Here is a 20,155-nt window from a genome sequence, read left to right as displayed (position 1 = left end):
TCATGTAATCAAGGGTGATTTGTGGAAGTGTGTTGCCTTTAATCTGGTAGAAAGGACCTCAACGAGTGTGAACTTATGAATCAATTTAACTCAAATTCATTTGAAAGCAATGATTCATCAGCGACCGTTTATCTGAGTGGAAGCTGAACTGTTAGCACACTTATTTTGACTCACTGAGCAGTGATACTTTCATGCAACAGCACAAGTTTCAGTCCCGCGTGTGACATCTCCTGATCCTGTTCCCCCTTCTCCACATCATTTCCTGTCCTCTCATTACTGTACTTCAAGTCAGTTGGTTCTTAAGTGGTTTTGCTTCAGGGCCGAGATTTTACATCAAGTAGACTGATTGCTTATCATCACAAAAACATCCTCAAAGTCAAAAAATACAACGTGATCATTTTACCAGAAACAACACAGGCAATATGTTAAAGTACGAACACGACATTTGGGACATTTTGTATTGCACAACAAAGCAAACGTTTTTACAGAGAAGGGACTGGCAAAAATAAGACTAAGTTGTGATCTCACCATTGAAGAAGCTCTTAACTTTTAGGTATCCAACACTGAGTCGAAGCACTGACAGTTTGTCCAGCCGTGCACGGACGTCTTCTGAGAAGGGGAGAAGGTTGGTCAGCTTGTCCAATTCGCTGTTCAGACGGTCTCTGTGTCGCTTGGAAGGGTTGGATTTGACACCATCGGGTGGTGGTGGTTTGGGTCTGGAGGATGAGGGAAAAGTGTGGGTTAAACTGCTTATTATGATCTGTGATGCTACTTTAGACAGCCATTATTCTTTTGTCTTGAAGTAACACTCCACTTTTTTTGAAAATAGGCACATTTTCCAGCTCCCATAGAGTTAAACAGTTGAGTTTTAACGTTTTCGAATCCATTCAGCCGATCTCCGGGTCTGGCGGTAGCACTTTTAGCATAGCTTAGCATAGATAATAGAATCTGATTAGACCGTTAGCATCTCACTCAAAAATGACCAGTGTTTCGATATTTTTCTTGTTTAAAACTTGACTCTTCTGTAGTTACATCGTGTACTAAGACCGACGGAAAATTAAAAGTTGCAATTTTCTAGGCCGATATGGCTAGGAACTATACTCTCATTACTGCGTAAGAATCAATCACCATGAGTGCAGTGGCGCAATGATAATAGTCTAACTTCCGTCAACATTTCGCAACTTTCCGTCGGCCTTAGTACACAATGTAACTAAAAAAGACTCAAGTTTTAAATAGGAGAAATATTGAAACTCTTTGGTCATTTTTGAGCGAGATGCTAACGGTCTAATCAGATTTAATGATCTATGTTAAGCTATGCTAAAAGTGCTACCACCAGACCCGGAGATCGGCTGAATGGATTTGAAAATGGTGAAACTGTCTCAACTGTTTAACTCTAGGGGAGACGGAAAATGAGCCTATATTCAAAAAAAAAAGTGGAGTGTTCCTTTAAGGAATGCAGGTGACCTTAATGTTTGGAAAATGTCCAAAAGGAAGAATTCAGGAAGATGAAAGGCTACAAAGAATGAGTGTCTGTGTATAATACACAAAGGATACAAATTCAGAACTGGTTTATCATATGTTTTGGTACAAAGCAACCTATAAATATGTATAAATAGGGGTTCAGGCATTCTCAAGAGCTTTGAGACCGAGTTGATACTAAACTAAAACAAAGACGCTAGTCTTTTTGCATTATTTCAGTATCTGAACAATGTCTAACTGACATTGGTTCCTTTTGGTAACAAGCTGATTTTAACGCTGAACATTTAACCATCAGGCTTAGTAGTTTTAACCTTTTAAATGTTAAATCCGAAATGTAAAAAAACAGTTGTATTCATTCCGTACTATATCAACTAGTTGTAAAACCCATTATCTAAGCTTGAGGACTCTTACTGGAATCATGGCCATCAAAACTATGTCTGTAACTCAACCTCATGCAGCCTTTTCATTGCCTGCCAGGCCAGAAGACTAGGAGCGGTAACTCTAGCCATCCGAGCCGGACCCTAATTATGTTTTCCCAGAAAGAAAGTAAAACTAACCTCTGAAAAAAGAGCCTGTGGGGACAAAAGAGCGCGTTCAGCCCATTCCTTCCCCTTCAGCCCTGCGCTCCAGCTCTCTAGAATGACACGGAGGGGCTCCTCATTGTTGGAGACGCATTGATTCACCTACTATTTCATTTCTCAGGAGATTCTGTTCTTTAGAACGGCCTTTATCGGTGATCTCTGAGCTAGATGCGTCACACAATTTACTTTAATGCCTTCAACATTTAACTTCATCCTGCAGTCTTATCTAAGGCCACATCCACACGAAGCCAGAGCTTTCCCTATCCAATCCCCCCCCTCCCCTCGTCTTAAGAAATATCTGCGCACACCCGAAACCATTGAAACCGACTCAAAACGATGTAGTATACATGCCAGACCAGTATGTGGAGCTGTAATTTTGCAACAGAAATACACTTAAAACAGAGAAGAAGAGTTGTGGCTAGAAGGGGTACAGCAACGGTCGGAAGTGAGGCAAAATAACAATAAAATAAATTAGCTACTTACCAGATCGTGTTTTATTAACGCCTACACCTGCCATAGCTTTATCCCTTCTAGTCTTTACCGTGCGGGACGTGGTGCGATGACATCACCGTTTCACAAAATATACGGATTGGCTGTACACACGAAAAACGCAAGGGTGTCGGTTTCAGATTTATCCACTCTGGGACCCGGTTTCAAAAATGATTGGTTTCATGCTCCCAAAACGTGTGGACGAAACGCTGATATGATACAAACATTTTACGTATACAGCTGAACGCATCTTCGTGTGGACGGGGCCTAAAACTATTTATCCATTTTTGGATCGCCAAATGGATGTTTTTCAGGGCCCGTTGGTCCCTGAATAGTTCAATCATGCAGCATGAATGCTAATGTCAATTCAAGGGTTGTTTACACAACACCATTTTCAACTAAAAACCGAAAACTTTTTATGCGTTTGGCTGTTCATTTACATGACAATGGCGTTTTGGGGGGCCTAAAACGGAAACTTTTGAAAACAGGTTTCAAAGTGCAAGTTTTTGAAAATGATACCGTTATCTTGTCTGGCTATCACCAGACCAAGCTTAATCTTTTAAGATTAGTCTGGGGAGTCTGCTCTGTATTTTCTACTGCACAAGAGGCGTGATCAACAGGCATAGTTCAAATGACTCTGTACACAATTGGATAGTCCTTCAACCAATCAGACCACAAGAGGCGTGATCAACGGGCATAGTTCAAATGACTCTGTACGCAATTGGATAGTCCTTGGCTTCAACCAATCAGACCACAAGGTGCGAGTGCCCTGTAAAATATGTATAAGGCGTATATGCGCAGGCCGTTTTTGAAAACGATGCCGTTATCGTTTCCGTGTAAACTACAAAAATGCGAATTTGTACATTTGGCACGTAGTTTTTCTTTACAAAGTAACATCGCCAACTATTGGCCTGGCAGGATAATAAAGCGTTTTTAGTAATGACATCTGGACAAAGAAAAAACTTTTCCATACCCTCAGTTTGCCTGAATTATTACTCCCTTGTAAAAACACTTGTGTCATCTCTTTGCCACATATCAAAGTGTTTAAATGCATCTTTTCGATATAATTATTGATGTAATCATTTAATTTGAATGTTTCAAAGTCAATATGCCAGTCAACAGTCCTGTATGGAGTTACAGTATATCTATATAATTTACACATTTAATTGCAAATTAAAAGTCCATGTGAAAACTATTTACTTTTTAAAAATATAAATAAAACAGATATTTATGTACAAGACAAATGTACAATAAACAAATAATAATAATGGATTTTGTACAAAACAAATTGTACATTTGTCTTATCTAAAAGCCTATATAAATAAATAAAACATATAATAATAAAAAGGCCAGTTAAAACATCTCCAGGCCAGCTTTTAAAAATTTAACACAATTAAAAACACATGGAGACAATAAAGCAAGGTCATAGAGGTCTTTGTGGGTTCATCATGATGGTCTTTTAAAGCCCGGCCTCACAACAAAAGTCTCTTTTGCGTTCAGTTGACCAACTAACCGTAACTTCCTACTAAAACCTTTTAACTGTTTTCAGCTCCACATTGTTTGCAATTACCAACATGGAGGTTGTTGTATTGGTCTATTGTCCATGATTATTTGTTCAGAAACTCCTATCGCGGGAAATAGAGCATTCGGCATTCCTCCTGAATTACATCTGATCCAATGATTGGAGTTCTGATCATCTGGACCTCCCAACATTTTCTGTGGACGCTGAGGTTGGCAAGGAATTCTTTTTATATAGAAGACATCACTCAAGAGGGAACATCTGAAATCTCTCATTCTTCCCTCTATCCTCTCGTGTACAAGTGTTTCGGGCCAATCACATGAGGTATGACATCATGACTGTTTTCCTCTAGCAGGTCCCAACATGCAACTGGGTTTCTCATGCCGCCTGCAATACACGGAGGACCATCTGAAGACTCATCTCTTTGTGCTTGTTTTCTTATAATGCACATTTCTCAGTGTATTTCGCTCTCCTATTGCTTGTTCTCTATACTGATTCTTTCTTTTCCCTCTCTTTCCTTTGAAATTTGGCAAGATCTGGAAAGACGGTTTCAGAAAGTTTGCAGTCCTTGTTGCACAACAGCTTTTTGTCGTCTCCATGCACTGAATTCACCCGAAGGGTTTATTGAGGACACCGTGAAGGAACACTCTGAAAGCATTTGGCAATCTATCTTGAGAAACATTTTACTACAAATCCCATGGTGCATTCCTGCAAATCGGTCTTCTTTTCCTTGTTACTAGTCAGTTGTGTAGATACACTAGTCAAGTGTAGTTTGGACCAACTTCTCGTTCTTTATCATGACTATAAATGTATTTTCCACAGATCAGATTAATAGTAATATAGCGCAAATTTAGCATGGGAAAATGATCTTAACCAACAAAATAACCAAACAAATGAATTCATGGGTGTCCAAACTCTTGATGGTAATGTTTTAACGCAATATCATGCCCAACCCCTTACCAAAGTACTTTAGCATGAAAACATATTTGAGATCTGAAAGAAAAGGGCGAATTCAGCCAACAGTGGTTGTTTTCCACCCAATAACCTCAGCTGAAGCTCAACCACATCTGGTTTGGATCAAAAACTCAAGTTGCGGGGAAAAAAAAAAACTGAACTGATAAATAATATAATATATATATATATATATATATATATATATAAAATATATATATATTTGGTAACACTTTATTTTAGTGTCCTTATTACACATTACATGTAGTTACTGTAGTAATAACTATAAATTATGGATAATTACATGCAACTAACCCTAAACCAAACCCTCATCCTAACCCTAGCCGTATATTAAGTACATGTAGTTAATTATTATTACTCAGAACTTAAAAGGAACACGCCGACTTAAGCTTATTCACCGTATCCCCCAGAGTTAGATAAGTCCATACCATTCTCATCTCCTTTGCCCTAACTCTGTCTGACGCACCCACCGCTAGCCTAGCTTAGCACAAAGACTGGAGGTAAATGGCTCCAGCTAGCCTAGCTTAGCACAAAGACTGGAGGTAAATGGCTCCAGCTAGCCTACTGCTCAATAAGTGACAAAATAACGCCAACATTTTCCTGTTTACATGTTGTGATGTGTGTAGTTACATCGTGTACTAAGACCAACGGAAAATGAAAAGTTGTGATTTTCTAGGCCGATATGGCGAGGAACTATACTCTCATTCCTGCGTAATAATCAAGAGCTGTGAGCCGCCCCATGAGTGCAGCGGCGCAATGATATTACACAGCGCCTGAAAATAGGTTAACTGTCAACATAACCAACGTGACAACCTGCTCACACAGAGCGCTGGGGACTATTTTCAGTAAACAGGAAAATGTTGGCGTTATTTTGTCACTTATTGAGCAGCTAGCTGGAGCCATTTACCTCCAGTCTTTGTGCTAAGCTAGGCTAGCGGTGGGTGCGTCAGACAGAGTTATGGCACGGAGATGAGAATGGTATGGACTTATCTAACTCTGGGGGATATGGTGAATAAGCTAAAGTCCCAAAAAGTCGGCGTGTTCCTTTAAATGCATAATTAAATTGTAACATAGACACCTTAAAATAAAGTGTAACCATATTTATATCAAATTCAAGTTATTTTATTTATATACCAAATTTAAAATCAGCCACAAGACAATAACATAAAAGGCACACCTGCTGAAAAGCCGAAGGGAAAAGATAAGTTTTAAAAGTCAATAGAGAAGGTGCCAATCTAATCTCTAAAGGCAGGTTATTCAATAACCTTGGCTCTACCACAGAAAAAAGCTCTACTCCTTCTGCGCTTCAGTCTCGAGTCAGGGACTATAAGAAGTTTCTGACCGCTCGATCTTAGACTTCTAAGGAAGCAGCAGTTCAGCTTGTTGATTTTAAAAATTAAAAAAATTTAAAATCAGTTCGAAATTGGATAGGCGGCACTCAGAATGGGAGTGATGTGACCACTTTTACAGGTTTTCTGTAGAGATCTGTCAGTTGCATTCTGGATCAGCTTGAGGAGGGTAATTTGTGACTTAGAAATACCGCAATATGAAGAGGTGCAATCATCTAAACGGGAAGTAATAAATGCACGGACAGCTATCTCTCAAGTGTTATCAGTGTTGAACTTTTTAACAGTAGACAGAGTTGAAAGAAACTAGATACAACGACAGAGGAAATATGTTTGTCGAGTTTTAGATGATCATCTAGATGAGCTAAAAGCAGACAAGCTTCCAAAATGTTGGTGGGACACCCCGGTTTTGTCCCAAGTTTTGACCTCATCCAAGCACATTAATAGCAGAAGGATCATTTCTTTAGCCTGGCTCCGCCCTCCTACGGACTTCGGCTCAATTTTTATTTTCCTTCAGTACTCCATCTGGGATTGTGGTAGATTCTCTTGTTTTCAATCAGCGAACAGAGGGAGTGGCTGAGAACGATGGCGTTGATGTCGTGCGCTAGTTTGAGATGACATACGTCCCGACCAAACATTAGCGATTGGTTATGGCAGATCCAGAGCGGCTCTGGGCCGATCCAATAGTTTTAAACTTCAACAGAGTACCCGCCTTCAAGGAAGTTTGACAGGAGGTTTCACAATACATTAGCCTAGAAATCTAGACACACACTAGCGGCAGAAAATGTATTTTGCCGCGAGTGTAGTCTAGCAACTCTCGGTAGACCTGAGAGCTGGAAAAACCTAACTCTGGTCAGGCCAATCACAGCGTGTGTAGAGTTGGTGGGCGGGCTTAATATAATGATGGCACGTCACGGCAGAGTTGCAAAGGTTCTGCGTGCTACTCGTAAACAAAGCTGACGAGCAGCGGTCTTTTGAATCGGCTTTGGCCACGACTCTGGAAGACTTAGAGTTCAGCTTTTCTTTGAGAAAAGAACGGCACTGAAGTCATTCATAAAAAAAGATGATGTGTTCGAAGTTTTGCCTATCGGATACGGCGAGAGTCTATCAACTAACGTTAGCTCGGCTTCACCTTCTTCTTCGCTCTGGTTGGTTGTATCGCTATCCAATTGCGTGCAGAGGGAATTCGAAAGACAACCGTTTATCCCGCCCCTCGGATTGAGCCTGTCAATTAGGGATGCACCGGTTGACTGGCCAAAAACCGGAACCGGATGGTTTTTGCTTCTAGCGCGCGATCGGCAACCGGCCGGTTTTCTTTGTATTTTTCTGCCGATTTATCCGGAAGTGCGCCCGCATGCACATACGCCTATATAGCAATCATTCGCGAACATGTCACTTGTGTGCTACAAACGGAAACTGGAGAACTGAGGGAAGAGACGAGATACGCTGAAGGGAATGAAGAGCCGCTTTCCTGCGCGAGCTGAAGTTGCGCGAGCTGAAGTTGCGCAAGCTTACCTCTCCGCCTGCACAAGCGCAGATAGTGGCCGTTTGTTCAGCTCAGCTTCTCAAGTGTTGGATCGGATGAGAACGAAACAGACTAACTTGTGACAAAGCCGAAATACTTCTTTTTGTAGCCTAAAGAAGAACATGCATGCACTTTTGAAATGAAATACTATCAGTTCTGTAGCCTATAGGATGATCATTTTTATTTGGTAACACTTTAGAATAATGGTCATTAGTTAATATTAGTTAACTACATTAGTTAACATTAACTAATAATGAACTGCACTTATAAAGCGTTTATTAATCTTTGTTAATGTTAATTTCAACATTTACTAATGCATTATTAAAATCTTGTTAACATTAGTTAATGCAGTGTGAACTAACATGAACAAACCATGAACAACTGGATTTATATTAACTAACGTTAACAAAGATGAACAAATACAGTAACAAATGCACTGCTCATGGTTAGTTCATGTTAGTTAATACATTAACTAATGACCATTATTCTAAAGTGTTACCTTTTATTTTACCTTAAAATTACATTGACTTAATTTGATTTAAAAAGCACCTGCTGTAGCATCTTAGTTTATTTTCGTTGCACTAAACATTATTTGATTTAACATTTTGGAACAATTATATACTTTGGTTTTATTTAATTTCACTGGTAAAGACTTTTTTTCTTTACACTGAATTTAAAAACAAATGCTGATTTAAGTAACATCTTTGTTTGGATTGCAGAATATGCAGTTGTTGCCTTTAATTTCACCTTTCAGCCTTTTAATTTCCAATTAAATTTCTTGTTAATTTCAGATTGCGGACTTGTTTTCATTAGCCAAAAGCCAATTTAGCCTGTTAAATACCAAATAAACATCTTGTTCATGTATACTTTCATTCTTTTATTGTGTTAAAAAAAAATAAAAAATTCGGAAATCGGTATCGGAATCGGCCAGTTTTCTTGAAAAAAAAATCGGTATCGGAATCGGCCATGTAAAATCATGATCGGTAGCCTGATGTCGTCATACTCAATTCTAGTCAGAATATGAGTCTGATACTGCTCCGTTGGGCTGTGATTATGGGGCGTGTTTCAACCGAACCAGGAAAGACCTAAATTGGATAGACCTACAACAAATCAGAGCAACGGAGCGACGCATAACGTTAGTTGTCAAATGTCAACAGAACTCAACTGCACTGTGTTGCCATGTCCGTGGGTTGAAGCGACTCCAATTATGTGATATACAGACCCAGGAATGCGATTTTTAGCTGCCAGCCCTGCCAAAATAACACACATTTTACCCCCCAAATGCCTTTTTTCCCGGAGAACCCCCCCCTGGAAAGCTATTGGGCTTGTTTTTGGCTAGTTTTGAGGAACGTTAGCAATTAGGCGGGTTTTGTTGTAACAACTTGGCAACCCTGTACCTGCACGCATGCTGGAATAAGTAGCCTAACGTTAGAAGAAAAAGATGAGTGTAAACGATCTTTGCCGGTGTTGTAAAAAAAGAATTTAAGGATACACAGAGTACTTACTCATACGATCATCATTTCTGAGAGAAATATTAATGGTGAATGCATATACGAACAAGTTCTCCGTTTAGGATTAGAACAAACTCAACCCAAGCGCCTTTGATGACGTGGATGATTACGTTAATGTTGATCATCTGTCCATCATCGTCTAAGGCCCGCCCTGACAATTTCATTGGTCCGAACAGTTTCTGTTCGGGAATAATTACTTCTCTACCGATCAAGTCCAGACCGAACTGCCCGAGTAAAAATGCTGTGGGCGGGGCTAAGTTCGGCTGGCATCCAGGCTACATGATCGGTGCATCACTACTGTCAATGGTGAGTTTCCAGACCCAACATCTTGATGTGGGTTTGGCTTGTTGTCAGGCTGACAATACATGACATTACAATAGGAAGAATCACAGACAACTCCGTCTGGTTCGCAAACTACATTTCACAACCATACACGAGAAGTGATAAGGAAAAAACAGACTGTTCTCGCACAAGACTGGAATTGTTATTAAAAATGATAGCCCGCAAGAAGCTTGAGATCCAAATGGTCTGTGCTATGATTTGCAGCGAAAAGGAGAAAAAGAAAAAAAAAAAGATTTTGCAGAAGGAAATGGTTGGACTGTGTGTTCAGCAAAGAGAGTTTTGCAATGTGTGTTGTTGCGGCTGGTCAAGCAAATGTTTGTGCTTTGTTTCTGTTTGATATTATTCGAAATATATCTATTAAAATACTGATATTCTGGTCTATAACTCCTCCCCGAACTTCCCGCTGTCCTGTATCCTGCTCTCTCATTGGCTGTAGGTCATCGCCGATGTCATTTTCAGTCAGAACACATTTCACACAGCAGATTTTGAATCGTGACCGGTCCAGATATTTAGCATGCCAAATATCTCGCTGGCGTCGTCGATTCTCGATTTGTCGATTCTCGATTTGTCGATTCTCGATTTGTCGATTCTCGATTTGTCGATTCTCTCAGATTGCGTCTTTGATAATTCACACTGTGTGAACGAGCACCGATTTCGCGAAACCTGTCGGCGAGTGAAAATTGTGCAGTGTGAACTCGGCATATATGCAACCCAATGGTAACATGTACAAGGAAAAGAGAGTTGGTGCTAGAATCAAGCCCTAAAGGAGACCAAAGGTGAGTCGAGCAACTGAAGAGGAATGATTACCTAACCCGAACAAAAACGTTCTGTCTGATAAATATGACTGAAACCGTGCCATTTAACCCTAGCCATGACTTTAATCTAGATATCCGTGTATAGTGGTCAACAGTATCTATAGGGAGCCAGCCTCATTAGCTAATAAAATATCATTTAACACACTCAAAAGAGAAAATGTCAGAAATATAAGACTTTAAAATGTTCTTATAGCCTAGTTCAAAAGGCACAAATTCAAGTTCTGTCGCAAACGTTATCTGACCAAGCGGAGATACATCAGTATTGAGTGTCTGCTTTCCTCATACCTTCCTCGAGACTAGACTTGTGGGTATTTGAAGTGACGGACAGGCTGAAACTCTATTCGGTGTGGGAGGGACTTTCTGCACTGGTGCTGACCCAAATTTCTTTCAGTGTACATCAAAGCCCAGTTTCAGTGTAGCCGAGCTCCTGGGCCAGAAATACCCATCTCAATGCGGTGAACATGCCTTTTCTAAGGCACTTTTGTCAGGGTGCAAAGCTAACTCCCTTACATCATGACTGGAGGTGGGACCATGTGAGCAATTAACAAACCAGCTGATCTTTATTTACAGACTTCTGTTTTAAATGATGATCTAGTTAAACATTGTGGCCCATTGTGGCCCTAATGACTCCACAGTTTAGGCCCATTTTTTAAACTAGTTGACAATAAATTCAACTATTTGGGCAATTAAAACGTACCTTAAATGGGATAATTCGAACAAAAATAACATTCTATCACTGTTACTCACTCAAACGTCTTTCTTCTGTTGAACACAATTATTTTTTTTAATTGTCTCAGTGTTTCTTGCCATGCAACACTCAAAAAGAAGATATCTTGAAGAATACTTGTCCATATAATGAAAGTCAGTGGGGTGTAATGTTGTTTGAACCCCATTGACTTTCATTGTACGGGCAAAAAAAGCCTGTACAACTCTCCAAATGCCAAAAAGAACCTTTATTTTTAAGAGCAAAGATTCAGGTTGGTCCGTCTGCTTATTAACACAAAAATCCCCTTGCATTTTGAGGGAACTTCAAAACTGTTAGATGCCAGTACTGCATTAATTTCCCTAACAATTTCAATGCCACAAAGCGCCGTGAGAAGCTGAAAGAGGTAGGGTGAGGTTAGCCACATCATTAGTTGCACTTAAGTTTTTGATATGAACCTTTTCCACGGCAGCTTTTAAAAAAAAGTTGCCAGCGTTTTGGACCACTTTCACACAAATGTCATGGCCCCCAGAATATTTTGTTATATGAATATCTGAACGTTCAATATACCAAAACAACAAAATCCTTTCATTCTAGCTTCATGAATGTGGGTAAATTTACATTTTGAGCAAAAATCTGAGAAAATCGTGTTTTTGTCAAAGACTACATCCAGAGCGATGATTCTCACAGATGGAGAAGATTGAGTCCATTAACACCCCTAATGGTGCGTTCACACCAGACGCAAATAAATCGTGCTATTTGCGTGTAGTTGGACGCTTGAACATTTTGAGTTTACTCGATTCATTTGCGCGTGACATTCACTTCACAACAGACTAGGGCTGCAACGACGCGTCGACGTCGTCGATGACGTCGACTACGAAAATACGTCGACGTGCGTGAAATGCGTCGACGCGTCGGCGGCACATTATTTACGTTCTAGAATGGAACAGAAGATCTAGAATAATGGCGGCTTCTGCTCCCGGGCATAGTGAAAATTATCATTTATCATATAAAGCCAGACCGCGACATTTAAAAGTGTGGGAGTACTTTGAACAGAAGCCGAATAAAACTGTGCTTTGTTCGCTCTGTAATGCCGGTTTCACACTGCGCGCGGTGGCAGAGCAGAAGCTGTGCGCGTGGAGAGCGGGGGCTTTCACACTGCCAATCAGCGTTGCCAAGTCCCGTTTTTTTCCGCGGAATTGGGCTACTTCTACACTGTTGCCGCGGGCTGTGTCTCATGTCCGCGGGTTGAAGCGATCCCAACTATGTGATATTTAGCCCCGGGAATGAGAATTTTAGCAGGCAGCCCTGCAAAAAAAGCACACATATTTAACCCCCCGAACGCGATGTTTACCAGAGAACCGAAACGCGATTGGGCTTGTTTTGGGCTAGTTTTTAGTAACGAATGGGTGGGTTTTATTGTGAAAACCTGGCAACCCTGCTGCCAGTGTTCTCTTCATGGTTCTCTCGCGCAGCTGAACCGTGGCGCGTGTATTGCAACAGACGGTCACATTTTCCGGGGTTCTTCTCCGACCCCAGTACGTCTCGTGCTTTTATTTATTATGGGCTGCATATATCTCCTGTTAATGCGACCTGGTTCCCCTCTGTTCCAAACACTTATTATGCATATACATATGCATAATAAGATGCTGTAGGTAGTTTGCATGATTAAAGTAACATTAAAGTTAAGATATGCCTCTAGCTTTAATCATTTAAATGTGTCTTTGAAGTTTGGGCAAAAACTTCTGGCAGCTTTAGTCGTTGTTTATGCACATGTATCTTCAAAATAGACGACTAGTTATACTATATTAAAACTATGCTGAAAGCTCCTGTATGTGAACCTTTTGCAGATAAATACAAGTGTATTTTCGTTTACTATTGACACAAATCAATAAGTAAATCATACTCAACTACTATAGTAAACAACTTTTCCTAATTAGGCCTACTCTGTTTACATTTTATGATGAATAGTATCATTATATATTATGTTTAAAAAGCTTATTGTGTTCATATATTTCATTATAAAATGGCATACTATGTACACTACCCTTCCCGAAATACAATTAATATTGTCATCATTCATTGATTTCATGTTAAAATAATATACAAATTCACTACCCTCTTTGAAATACAATAATCAGTAAAAAAGAATCATAAGATTAATCCGGAAAAAAAATCGTTAGATTAGTCGACAGAAAAAATTATCGTTAGTTGCAGCTCTACAACAGACGCGAATTCGCGTCATGGGAGGGGCTTCTACCAGCCGGCTCGTCTCGCTGAGCAATGGCTGACATGGGCTGTGTTTACAAGTCTTTTTTGTTAAAATCTACTGTTAATGTGTGACAAAACGTAGTTTTAAGATCTTTCCAAGCGTTAATGTAGTTGTTTAAAGCTAGATAATCGCGTTATTTTAAATATGCATATGATTACATATGCTATTGCTTGTTTCTGCTTCTTCTTCACCCGTGTTTTGATCCGGAGATTCTGAAGTCATTCAGAAAATGTGTAATAGCGCCCCCTACAGTATAACAGTGAAAACACAGAAAGCCAGACAATTCCGTCAATGGCGGGTAAAGAGTTAAACTGTTAGTATGACGCGTGTCCAAACTACACGCGACTCTGCGGTGTCTTTTCCACGTTAATTAAGAGTTTTAACCTAACCAGCCGCTTGAACAACAACACAAAACATGGCAATGATAATCTCAGGTAGTGTTTATGTGCTTTATTTAATGTTAAAAGCGTGTAATCTGACTTTGAGTATCATTTAGTGCTCCCAGCGTTGTAACGTACTCGTACTAAAAGCAACAGTGGATAATTCACCTCAGATCTTGAAACAAGACCGTTCAAACTGTGAACAAACAAGTATATTCAATGACAAAGACTGTTTTAGTAACTCAGTATGTATTTTAGTAATGTTTAAATGGTGTAATATTCATGAATTTGATTTTGTACTTATCCATTTCCTTGCGAGTGCCGTTAGGATTAATCTCTGGTGCTGTACACTTGCCGCGAGAGCCCGCCCACATGCTGTTCTGATTGGCTGTGGTTTTTGATTGATTTGTTGCATTTCGTAGTTGCGTTGAGTCGCGTTGTCGCTGGAATCTTATCGCGCTACATGTAGTAAGGACACTGTGTTAGACTAGTCTTGCGTAGCCAGACCTTCAGACTGACGGCAGAAGGTCTGGACTCTATCGCAGCTCTCATTGGTCAAGGACCGCCCAAGAGAACGTTTGACTGACATGTAACGCAACCAATCACAGTTCGTTTTGTTCGGCGTCATGTTTAGGGGCGTGAAAATGTAAAGTCGATGTCCCTGCAATAACAGACCGGCCTACATCTATAAATTATTTATTCAAGAACATTGTGTAAGTTCACTGCAAGAATGCAGCGGCGAACTTCACATACTTTTGAAAACCCAGCATTTAGTTGATCCTGGCAAGCGCTCCTTCTCACAGTTGTAAACACGACAGGCGTTCTTCTTCAGCGAGGGAGTTTGGCGTCACGCCATTTGTTTCCAGGCGAAAATAACGCAACACACGTGTCTCACAGACATCCTGTAGAATTCAACCAATCAGATGACGACTTCGAAACGTGTGTGCCAGTGAAAAAAACTTAAACCCATATTTTGGGGCCTTTTAAAAAAAAATCGATTTTATTCAGTAAACTTTTCCGAACAATTTCATCGCAATGCCGACTTTCTCAACCTGCCGTGAGATGGTGAAAACTTCCAGCTGAAGGTCCAACTGCAAATTTTCAGCAGAAGGGTGAGGTTAGCCGGTTCATTACTTGCGCCTATGTTTTTGTTTTCGCATAGATTAGAAGTGAGGAAATCTCGACAAGGTTCTTTAGGGAGAGAGAAAGAGAGAGAGAGGTTCTACTGTTCTGCAGCATTCCAACTTCCAGCAACGGCGGTGTGAAGCGAGGAGTCTGGTTACACTCCCTCTCAATGCCTTCTTTGTGTCAGATGCAGTCTTTGGTCGCTCCAGCGCCCCGCCGCCCTACTGGCTCGTTTTAACGTCTATCAGCACGCTAAAACACACACTGCGGTTCGAGCTCCAGTAAGCAGCTATTCTGAAGTGTGGACATACCATGCAAAGGTCGTCATCCCCTGTGCCAAAGACGGGCGTAATAAACACATAACCCGGTGGGTGGGCTTGGGTGCTGTCAACAGGTATGGGGCTCTGCGCCACTGCTTTCTAATGAGTGTCTTTGCAGGCCAAATACACTGGGTGCACATCAACAAGCATAAATCTCACACTGTCCATGAACGCAAGCGATAGAGATCAGAAAGATACATTTCAACTAATAACAAGACAGCTGAGAAATCAAGTCACACTTTACATTAGTGTTACAGAATAACTTCAGTACACTGTCAAAATGCGTTGATATGCAGAATTATTTTTAATTGTTACATTTTGACATAATAAGAATATTATTATTAATTGTAGATATTTTAGTGCTGATTAATTAACTAATTAATCAAAGTTTTTAATATTTTGACATTGTAATAATTTCAGTTACTTTCCAAATTAATGAAGAAACTATTTAAAGACAGTATATTTTAAATATTTGTTGTAATGGCATGTGTTTATGAATGAAGGCCAGTATCACTGATACTAATGTCTCTATGAAACATTAATGACGTTACATTCAGTATAACTGAACCCTTTCAACAATTATTAGGCTTTAAAAAAAACAACTTTTAAGTGAACTTTAAACAATCTTTACATAAACCCATTATAATAAATGTTATTTTTACCGGTGGCCTTCCCTGTTAGACATATACAGAAATGTAACAGCTATCGAACACCTTTCTTAACTGCATAAATAATAAATGAAATATAGATTAATCATCTTTTCTCTGTTCCCGTTGTTCTTTGATGAACATTAATGACAGACATCATCATCATCAGTGCTGCTGTCACTTTAAGATCGGCCGCTGACGAACATGATGCGGATCAGATGCGCTGTCACGTGCATCTCATTTACTCACAAGTTCATTTAAGACGTTATTTACCTCCTTTAAGACGTTATTTAACTAATTTAAAACGTTATCTACCTCATTTAAGACGTTATTTAACTAATTTAATACATTATTTACCTCATTTAGGACGTAATTTACCTCATTTAAAATGTTATCTACCTCATTTAAGACGTTATTTACCTAATTTAAGTCGTCATTTACCTCATTTAAAACGTTATCTACCTCATTTAAGATGTTATTTACCTCTTTTAATACGTTATTTACCTCATTTAATACGTCATTTACCTCATTTAAAACGTTATCTGCCTCATTTAAGATGTTATTTACCTAATTTAATATGTTATTTACCTCATTTAAGATGTTATTTACCTCATTTAAGACGTTATTTACTTCATTTAAGATGTTATTTACCTCATTTAAGACGTCATTTACCTCATTTAAAAAGTTATTTACCTCATTTAAGATGTTATTTACCTCATTTAATACGTTATTTACCTCATATAAGATGTAATTTACCTCATTTAAGATGTTATTTACCTCATTTAAGACGTCAGTTACCTCATTTAAGACATTATTTACCTCATTTAAGACGTCATTTACCTCATTTAAAACGTTATCTGCCTCATTTAAGACGTTATTTACCTAATTTAATGTTATTTACCTCATTTAAGATGTTATTTACCTCATTTAAGACGTCATTTACCTCATTTAAAACGTTATCTGCCTCATTTAAGACGTTATTTACCTAATTTAATGTTATTTACCTCATTTAAGATGTTATTTACCTCATTTAAGACATTATTTACCTCATTTAAGATGTTATTTACCTCATTTAAGATGTTATTTACCTCATTTAAGATGTTATTTACCTCATTTAAAACGTTATTTACCTCATTTAAAACGTTATTTACCTCATTTAAGATGTTATTTACCTCATTTAATACGTTATTTACCTCATTTAAAACGTTATTTACCTCATTTAATACGTTATTTACCTCATTTAAGACATTATTTACGTCATTTAAGACGTTATTTACCTAATTTAAAACGTTATTTACCTCATTTAAAACGTTATTTACCTCATTTAATACGTTATTTACCTCATTTAATACGTTATTTACCTCATTTAATACGTTATTTACCTCATTTAAGACATTATTTACCTCATTTAAGATGTTATTTACCTCATTTAAGGCGTTATTTACCTCATTTAAAACGTTATATACCTCATTTAATACGTTATTTACCTCATTTAAAACGTTATTTACCTCATTTAATACGTTATTTACCTCATTTAATACGTTTTTTACCTCATTTAAAATGTTATTTAACCCATTTAAGACTCCTAATATGAGAATACTCAACAAAACTAGCGTTTTGGCAAAATTCTCTGTGTTATTGTTTGTTCAAGACCGAAAGAGAACTCGATGTGTGCCCGAGACTGCCGCGAGTCCGTCTGTGCGTCGAGTGTGTGTATGTCAGGGTGTCCCAATGAGCTGACAGACGCACCCACACATACAGGACATTGACATACAGCGCGTTCTCTTTTGTCGCTAGAGCGTCTCTTGAGATCAGAGGAGTGAGGTTTACTCGCACAGCGACTACTATCTGGCCTCCGTTACACTGGCATTGGCCATTAAAAAAATCATGTTGGTTACAACCAATATTTAAAAACATGCATGATTTGACTTACTTCATGAAGAAAGTGTAACGCCTCTCGCAGTTCAAAACGTTTGCGCTACGTGTCCGCCGGAAGCTAGATATTTTACTTTATAACGTGTTAAATATGGATATTTTTCTTACAAAAACCCATTGATTCACTTCAGAAGGCCTTTATAAACCCCCCGGAGCACTTTTATAATGAGTGGATGCACTTTTTTGGGCTTCAAATTTTGGGCTGCCATTATAAAGCTTGGATTAGCCAGGACATTTTTTGAAATAACTCTGATTGCGTTCATCTGAAAGAAAATGTCATGCACACCTAGGATGGCTTGAGGGCGAGTAAACCATGGGCTAATCTAAAAACTATCCCTTTAATATGAAACTTTTGCGCATATGCTTGTAAACACATTTTGTTAGAAACCATACTATTGTAAGCCATTATATTTTCATACAATATGTGTAACATGAACACTGCCCATGTAAACTGAGCACGCTCTAGATAAAGAAAAGGAAAGTTATTGTCCAAGAAGTGATACAAATAGACACGAATTTCAGTGCAACAGAAGTTACGCACAATCAGATGCATTAAGAATATTGTGTTTATATTGCATTTTTGCATCTGAAAATGGTGAGTTGTGCATCTGCAAGCTCCTACAACAACTCAAAGGCATGCTTTGGATTTTCAGGCAGTTCCACCACAGTTGCGTAAGAGTTTGCGTGACTTAAAAATATGTTAATTTGAGGAGGGGGAGCGAGCGAAGAAAAAGCAGAGAGTAAAAAAAAAAAGAGCCTGTGTTCTCATGATGTGAAAAAAGACTATATCAGATTACAATAACATACTCCCCCCGGCTCACCCCTCCCTCGTGTAAGCATCGCGTGAGAGCGCCGCCAACTCTCAACTTGATTATGATTAATACAAGAGTACTATTTCCATGCCAGACCCAGAACTACACACACCAAGCCCGAATCTTAAGGTGTCCCGACGCATGCAGAACTGGGTCAATTTCAGACCGTCGTTTGTTTTCGACGCAACAGACGCGTTATGTTTTCATAATTATACAACAACCTCGTGTCCAATTTGCGCAATAATTGCCATTTCTGCTCAATTTTATGACTCGAATGTCTTCAATTCAACTCAAAGCGGCAGAAAACGAACTAGTTGGGACTTTGACACCACACTGATTTTACCAAGCAGAACTTTAAGGCGTCAATTATATTATTATTAATAATATTTATTAAAAAATATTTTTTTTTACGCTAAATGAAACGGTCCTGAGATTCATTAAAAAGTTTGACAACACCTTAGGGAGATGAAAAAATGCACTTTGCAGACCAAAACGCTACTTTACATGCTTAATTATATATATTATATATTATTATACACATACAAGAGTACTATTATAGGCTATACACATATACATAAGTGTATAAATACACACACACGCTTTTGTATATGAAACGCAACATTGTTTCAGATATCATATGCATATATCATTTATTGGTTACATTGTATCGATAACCTTGGTGCACGCGACGCGAACGCGCTTTGAACTTGAACATGAGATTCCCCACAAAAACTTACATTTTCTGAACGGGCTTCTTCCGTTTCTTGGCCGCATAGATACCGATACCCCCCGACATGGTTGTCTGGTGTCTCTGAGAAGTGTTTAAAATATGACTAGCATGTAAAATCTCCCCAGTTTCCTTTAAATGTCGATGAAAGTGTGAGTTATTCAGGTAAATCCTCTCACACGAACACAAACCAGAGGCGAATATGTCCAGTCCAAGATGTAATTCCTGTCCGCGGCCGTTCTTTAGACCAATAGCAGGTTAAAACGAACGCGAAAAGTTTCCGAAAGTTTTCATCCTCCACGGCGAATGGCAATGGCGTGAGCTGAACAAATTTTCCTTCTTCCTTTTTTTGTTTTTTTCGACCTGTCATTCTCTAGTGGCTCCAAACAGCCCTTGCAGGCAGCTGACTGGCTGCGAGTTTTGAGCGTTGACCAATAGGAAGCGCTAGAGCGCTAGGCAGGTACGCTGGACGCTTTGTGATTGGTTGGAAAAGTCTTCAGGAAATCATAAATACAGAAGAGTTCTTAAGGTGGACCGGAGAAATGCAAGCGGCACTGCACCCTCATTCGGCTGCACTGTGGTACAGTTGCAGAGTTGTTTAGTGCATTTTCAGAAACAAATTGTGTATTATAGCCTAAAATACAAAATCCATAAA

At 39.0% G+C, this 20,155-nt stretch overlaps 1 protein-coding gene across 2 annotated transcripts in view; it reads right to left on the bottom strand.

The window, feature by feature from the left end:
* ahr2 (aryl hydrocarbon receptor 2) overlaps window positions 1–19,860 on the bottom strand; it is a 94,203-nt gene extending 74,343 nt beyond the window's left edge. For both annotated transcript variants that reach the window (XR_013815932.1, XM_079808635.1), the window contains exons 1-2: window positions 19,511–19,860; window positions 529–716 (exon numbers count right to left, since the gene is read on the bottom strand). Coding sequence is in view for 1 of the 2 variants with exons in the window: in XM_079808635.1 (XP_079664761.1) it covers window positions 529–716; window positions 19,511–19,569 (247 nt within the window). In the remaining variant the exon portion in view is untranslated. The remainder of the gene's footprint in view (window positions 1–528; window positions 717–19,510) is intronic.
* Between the last annotated feature and the right edge of the window lie 295 nt (window positions 19,861–20,155).

Source organism: Gobio gobio (genome assembly GCF_949357685.1).
Source record: "Gobio gobio genome assembly, chromosome: 24".
NCBI lineage: Eukaryota > Metazoa > Chordata > Actinopteri > Cypriniformes > Gobionidae > Gobio > Gobio gobio.
This window is presented reverse-complemented; position numbering and strand designations above follow the sequence as displayed.